Here is a 7,293-nt window from a genome sequence, read left to right on the forward strand (position 1 = left end):
TGCTATCTGCTAAATATGGAGCAGTAAAGCCTCGGTGCTTCCGTCTATTGACAGGTCACGTGCGGTTGAGTGGGCGGAGCGTTATGCCCAGATTGGTACTGATTGGCCGGCGCGGCGACTGTACTAGAAGAATGGAGAGGGGAGAATGCGGTCGTCGGAGTATTTGCTTGGGTTTGAGAGTTGGGCGTTATGCAATATCCCCCTCACCCCGAGGGCGATATATGTCGTAATCGGATTTGAATCGAATGTTCCTCGTTAAGAATGATCATGTACTTGCATAAAGGCCGTTTATTGCTGCGCGCATATTGAAATACATAGCTCGTGACGTGTACAGAAATGCTGTCGGCACAATGGCGACGTTGTTAGGCACGTCGGTGTAGCGCATAGCAAACTACGAAGAACGTGTGGCAACACCTAACGGCGCTTCTATTTATTTTTCGCATCACAAAGGAAAATTTACCGCGGAATTTTGCCATTGTAATTTCTCAGGTTTAGTTCCGGTTCCAAATTGCATTTAAATTTTCATTAACCGATGAGTATTTTATTATATTTAAATTTTCATTACCGACAAACGATGGTTCCTGCTCGCAGCACGTACGGCACTAATGACTCACGCGCTGTGTGATTAATGTCACGAGCAAACGACATATATTGTCATCGTGTGTCAGCAATTAACGTGCGTTGCTCTCACAAACGAATCGAACTAAGTGCGAACGTAGAACGACCCCCATATTATATGGTGGGGATATAGGATTCGGATTTCAAATTTTCATATCCATCTGCGATATAATGCGCGTCTCTGAGGGCGCTTCATCGAAGCAAAAATCTCCGCGCGCACATGCCAAAGACCTTATCGATTTCGCGAAGAAGCGATCTAGAAAGTCTCATGTCGCGATATCCTTCCTGCAAAAAGGTCGCCTGGTAAAGATATAGCGTATATGTAACATCTTAGCGGGGGAGTATTAGCAGCGTATCAGCGCTGTTGATTCTATCACTATACGCTTCTATAGACATCGCATGCTGTCGTCCGTCGCAGTGGGCGACTGACAACATAACATGATCGGGAAAAACTTTGGCGCCCCATTTCCCGTGTTGTTGTTTGCTTTATGCCTCTCTCGTCTGCGACAATTGTTGACATAAGTAACAGACGGCCCGCCAACGCAGTGGCTGCTCCAATCAACGCGCGTTATCGGAACACGTGTCTGCGTATATCAGGGCATGCGGCTAATCGCACAAAGTTTGTCTGAATAGTTTTAATCGCTAATAAAGTTTATCTCAGTTAGATCCAAATTAAGTCAAAAATAACTTAACGTTTGGATCTAACTGAGATAAACTTTATTAGCATGTGAACTATAGAGCTCCAATGAAATTATTCAATCATCTGTATATAGTTTTAATTCTAGAACGATTGTGTAATAGACAACAATCGTATAGCAATATGCGACGATGACTCATCATTTTCGTCTAATGAATTTTTCTAGTTTCTAGTCAACATGCATGCATTGTTTATTTTCAGTCGCTGAAGATATGTAGGATACACGCTATCAGGAGTGAATAATAGAGAATCTGTATTATTTACTCTTGCATGAGGCTATGTATCGGAAGTGCCGGATATCCACCCATATTATCGACATTCTACAAAGATGAGAGAAAAGTAGTTGCGTCATCGATGTTGCTAAAACATGTCAGAGGTGCATCAGGAGTGACATTACTTTTGTAAATGTAACGCATGGAAGCACTGCGCCTTATCGCAAATTACAGAGCAACGAGTTTAATGAAATGCCACAGTTCTACGCCACATGCAGTTATATATTGCCACAGTGTATAACGAATCGCTACAATTTTCTGTTTCTCTGAGACCTAGGCGACCATCGCTCTCGGTAGCAACAGGGTAGCAACAACTCGGTAGAAACAGGGGGCTGATCCATTCGATTTACAGACGCTACCACAGAGTAGCGATGTGATACGGTTTTTTGTCGGTAGATGTCACCACATGCTGGTTCTATGCAAGAAATTCATCGCTTCTACTAGAGAAAATCTCTAATCGGCGCGATACCTGCTAAAATAACACAATTGAATAGAACGTTCCCATTTCAAAATGTTCAAAATTCGTTGTTTTATTAAAGTGGGTATATTTTTTTAAATAACATATGGTATGCATAATATATTTTATTACATGAGCGCGAAGTCAGTAGATGTCTAGCAGGTATGACGCGTGTACGTTATATAGCTCAGCGTTTCTGATCACGGAAAGGAATGCACATTTATTTTTATTTTTTTAACGAGGAGCTCTATCAGGCGCATTTAGTTTGCGCGTAGTTCATTCATGACGACATGAATGATGTAATGCGGAGAGGAATTCTCGCTGCTCACAGCAGCTATTTATACACATGATTATACCAACGACGCACTATTCTTCTATCATGAGGCGCCCTCGCCCTAATAACACACGTCTTCGAACTATTGAAGCTCCACCTCGTTAACATTGGCGTAGATCGGCTCGTTTGCGATCTCGAGAAGACGACGGTCTTCTCGATCGCTCTCTTCGGCATCCGCGAAATCCGACTCGTACATGTCGCCATCGTCATCGCTGATACGCCCTGCCTCGAGCGACGGTTCACGGTCGCCGTCACCAGCTGCGCCTTTTGCCGACGCCTTGATGATATATCCGGGGGCAGTTGCCGCGGCGTCGCCCGTCAGGAGAGCCTCCTCTATTGACGTCTGCAGGAAGCGCAGGCCGACGACGCCGCACAACATGGAGGCGAATATCGAGCAGACGGCGCGGCCCGCGTTCACGAGCAGAACGTCGCCAAAATACATCATCAGTGCATTCTTGCAGCCGACAGTGTACAGCGTGGTCTTTGCGGCGTAGTCGTAGTTGTAGTGCTTGTGGTTATCCTAAGTAAAACACGTATAATAATGTTTGTGGTATGGTCGTATACGCAGTGAGTATGCAATCGCATTGCTGTACACGTGGATGCACGGGAATGGTTTATTTACTGATAAATCCAATCTTAATGGTTTAAATTCAGCAATTCTGCAATATTCTACCATCCACAATTTTAGATAACGTACAAATAAAATTCGTTAAATGCCGAATGTGCGAAATGCAAAGTTAATTGTATCTATTAGCGATCTAAATTCCACGACAGAATGCATGATCTATGACGAAATTAGACTGCGTTGCGATATTATATATTTTACATTTATATATTTTATTATGTGTATTGTCCTCTCCATTATAATGTTCTTGAGCTAGTGTTACCTGCACGTTGTGGTGAATGCATGGTCGATGCGACTTCGGGTCGCAGCAGCTGAACGGAACGTTATCCTGTAGGAATTCTCCCGTACCCATGTACGCTTCAACTCCCTACAACCAATACCTGCACTTACATTTATTGTGGTTACGCTTTATATATAAAATATATTTAAGTGTATATATATATACATAAAAACAAAGTCAAGGTATAGAATAAGGGTGTACCTTGACTTTGTTTTTATCTACACGGGTGTTTGTGTGTGACTTTACTTCTATATATATATATATACATATGTATTACTTATATATATATATATGTATATATATATTCATGTGTAAAACAAATTCAAATAATTGGTTAAGGGTGTTTATGTTTTAATACCGCGAGCTTTCGAGATGCATATCTCTTCATCAGGCAATTTAGCAGGCATTGGAGCGAAATGTTTGCTGAATGTGCCGACTGAGAAGATGTACATCCCGAAAGCTCGCGTCAGTTAAAACTTAAACACCCTTAACCTATTATTTTTAATTGTTTTTTTTTATCTGACATGGGTGTTCGTGATATATATATATATATTATATATATATATATATATTATAGTTAGAGGTATAGAATAAGGGTGTTTAAGTTTAATTGACAAGCTTTCCAAGATTAACATGCTCTTCATCAGGTCAGCAGACATTAGAATACGAATCAAATAATCAAAAACAAATACAATGCGTTATAGATCACAAATTGAATGATTCACACAATCGCGGCGTTGCCATGAAAATACGGGACGACAAAAGAACACACATATATAACACCACACAAAAAAGCTCAGAACACACACAACACAAAGCACACACAACACACACAAACACACACACCACCAGGGCGTGCACAACACACCACAGGAGGGGGGGGGCACACTACACACACCGCACCATACACAACACACACCCACACACATCGACGCTCGGGGCACACAGGGCAATCACACAACACACCACACACAACACGCACACCACACATGTCCACATAACACAGCACATTTCCAGGGCAACCACATCACCCACATCACACACCACACACACACCATAAGAAGCAAGGAGTCCAAAAATCACACGTAATTAAAGTTTACGTTCATGCCCCCTGGATTCAAACAACCAACCCTCAGAATTAATTTCTGCTCAGTCATGTGTCGACGTGAGCTATTGTAATATGGTCTCAGTTGGCAGCCGCAAACACGCCCGTCATCAATGTGGTGATCCGGTTGGTTAAAATGGTCAGCAACCGGAAAACCATGCAAATTGAGGCGAATAGATCTTAAATGCTCAACAAACCTATCCGCAAGGCGGCGTTTTGTTTCGCCAAGATAGTAAATTTGGCATTCAATGGCGTAAATAAGGTTCGTCGACACGCGTGTAAATGAATCCCGCGCTATAAATTTGCCCCGAGGCCCTTGAACCAGACTTATTCGTGATAAAATTGCAAGTACTGCAACGTTTCCGACAACACGGGTATAAGTCAGGTTGGCTCACGGGGTTGTCAGAGTTGTAAACGGTGCTTGAAATAAGAGTGTCGCGGAGGTTGGTATCACGTCTGTACGAGCATAAAGGTGGGTTTGAAAAGATGTTAACTGTGATTGGATCGTTTTGAAGAATTTTATAATTATCAATTAACAATCTTTTGATCTGCAGGATTGAAGGGTGATAGGTTAAAACCAATGGACATCTGTCTGACGTTTTATTCACGCCGTCTTTTCTAGGGGTTATTAACGACGCCCGATTTAAGGGAAGTATCTTTTTAAATTTCTTAGATAGATCAGATTGATTATATTAGTATAGCCACAGCGTGTAAAACATTCAATCATATTGGAAGCGTTTGTGTTAAAATCAGTTTTTGATCTGCATATCTTTTTTAATCGTAACAATTGAGAATGCGGGAGGCTATTTTTAGTGTGGCGAAGGTGAGACGAAGAATACAATAGATAAGAATGGGTGTCAGTGGGTTTAGAAAACACCGAGGTAACTAAATTTCTACCAGAGATAATAGAAACCATGTCCAGAAAAGGAAGACTATCCGATGATGTAGAGTATGTATAATTTAGACACGGGTGGAAAGATGTGACATGGTCGATGAAATTTTGCAAATCAGAAAGTTTTATAGATGCGGCTCCAAAAACATCATCAATATACCGAAGATAAAGGCTCGGTTTTAGTCTAGTGAAGGACGCGAACATTTTTGATTCAATGTAGCCGACAAATAGATAGGCATAGCTAAAGCCCATGTTCGTACCAATAGCGACGCCATTACATTGAGAATAAAAATTCCTATTTAAAGTAAAACACGTTTTGGTTAAAACTAGTTCGGCTAAACGTATCAGGGTATCAGTATTCGGAAAATTATCAGACCGCTTGTCTAAAAAATACCGTAAAGCGATTAAACCCTGATTATTAGTACACAGGTGATGCAAGAGAGTTTTATTGCTTTGTGTGTGTGTGTTGTTGTGTGTGTGTGTGTGTGTGTGTGTGTGTGGTGTGTGTATGTTGTGTGTGTGGGTGTGTGTGTGTGTGTGTGTGTGTGTGTGTGGTTGTGTGTGGGTTGTTGTGTGTGTGTGTCACTGTGGGTGCTTGTGTGTTGTGTGTGTTCTGCGTTGGTTTTGTGTTGTGTTAGAATAATATTGCGTGTTCTTTTGTCGTCCGTATTCATAGCAACGCGCGAATTGTGTGAATAATTCATTTTTGATTATCTATAACCCATTGTATTTGTTTTTGATAATTTGATTCTATTCCAATGTCTGCTGACCTGATGAATAGATGTAATCTCGAAAGCTTGTCAATTAAACTTTAAAAACTCTTATTCTATACCTTGACTTTGTTTATATATATATATATTCATATATGTTTCTGCAATAAAGGAAAATATATACTAAACACTAGGCCTAACCGTTGTAAAACACATAGCTTATATTTGGCTTTGATTTAAAACATTTATAATAACTATTCGTACTAATTAAGTTACCTTCGATTCTAGGTTGATGCTGTTTTCATTCACCCACGAAATGGCAAACCAATCTTCATATCCTTTATTGCCGCAACAACTGTATGTGATTTGAAGACGGTCAATTTCTGCCTTTAGCATGAGGTTACTCTTATACCTTTGCATAGCATCCGTGAGCCCGTTTCTGAACGACAAGTGAAGACTGTTCACGTGCGCGAAACACATGATACCAGCGATCAAGGTGAGGATACATAGCGTAAGAGACGAGGCAATGTAAGGTAATAGAAACTTCTTTCTCCGTCCACGAAGTTCTATCTCACGACAGTCTGTCAAGATTTTAGCACCGAAGATGCAGTTTGCCATCGAAAGTAATCCAGTTGCAATAAGAACAATGCAAATCGCATTTCCCTCATCTTTATCGACGATGTTCACGTATTCCTGCACCTGTAGTTTAATGTGTGCACCAACGATCAGAAGGCCCAGGCTGGTGAACACTGATACGCAACTGAAGATCACCATACACAGTAGCATGCGCTGCCTATGGCTCTCCGAAAGCGTTAGAGTAAGAAAAGGCATCTTTACGGAGATGCCTCACACTTCACCCATTACGGAATCTTGATGCAGACGCGATCCATGTTGAGCGCATTGTCAGCAACAAACCGGTGCATGGCAACGCAATTTTCGTTCTACGAGTTGGAGAGAACAAAGACGCATATGATGTCACAATGTAAGTGTGAGCATAACTCCAGTATCTCGCAGCCACTACACAACAAAAATTGCTCGTATTAAGCTATAACCTCATATAAATATTGAGTACAGTCCAGCTCGCGGAAGAACGCGAGAGACCAAGGTTAATCAAATAGTTTTATCAGTAATGCGGATTGCACTTAAAAAAGTTTCCATTTAGCTATTGGCCTGACGTGAATAAAAAATAAATAATAACTAAAAACGTAAAATTCTTCACATTACCCGCATATAATAACCATTGACTTTTACTTACTGCTGTACCATAAATATGTATCTCTAACCCCCATGCACTTACAAATAT

At 41.1% G+C, this 7,293-nt stretch overlaps 1 protein-coding gene across 1 annotated transcript; it reads right to left on the minus strand.

Moving 5' to 3' along the window:
- Positions 1-2,460: 2,460 nt before the first annotated feature.
- Positions 2,461-6,821, minus strand: LOC106815486 (photoreceptor outer segment membrane glycoprotein 2-like). The gene is made up of 3 exons (XM_014819953.1): positions 6,267-6,821; positions 3,266-3,370; positions 2,461-2,898 (listed from the first exon to the last, which is right to left on the minus strand). Exons 1-3 carry the CDS (start codon positions 6,819-6,821, stop codon positions 2,461-2,463), a joined length of 1,098 nt encoding a protein of 365 aa, XP_014675439.1.
- Between the last annotated feature and the right edge of the window lie 472 nt (positions 6,822-7,293).

Source organism: Priapulus caudatus, unplaced genomic scaffold (genome assembly GCF_000485595.1).
Source record: "Priapulus caudatus unplaced genomic scaffold, Priapulus_caudatus-5.0.1 Scaffold29, whole genome shotgun sequence".
NCBI classification, from domain to species: Eukaryota; Metazoa; Priapulida; class Priapulimorpha; order Priapulimorphida; family Priapulidae; genus Priapulus; species Priapulus caudatus.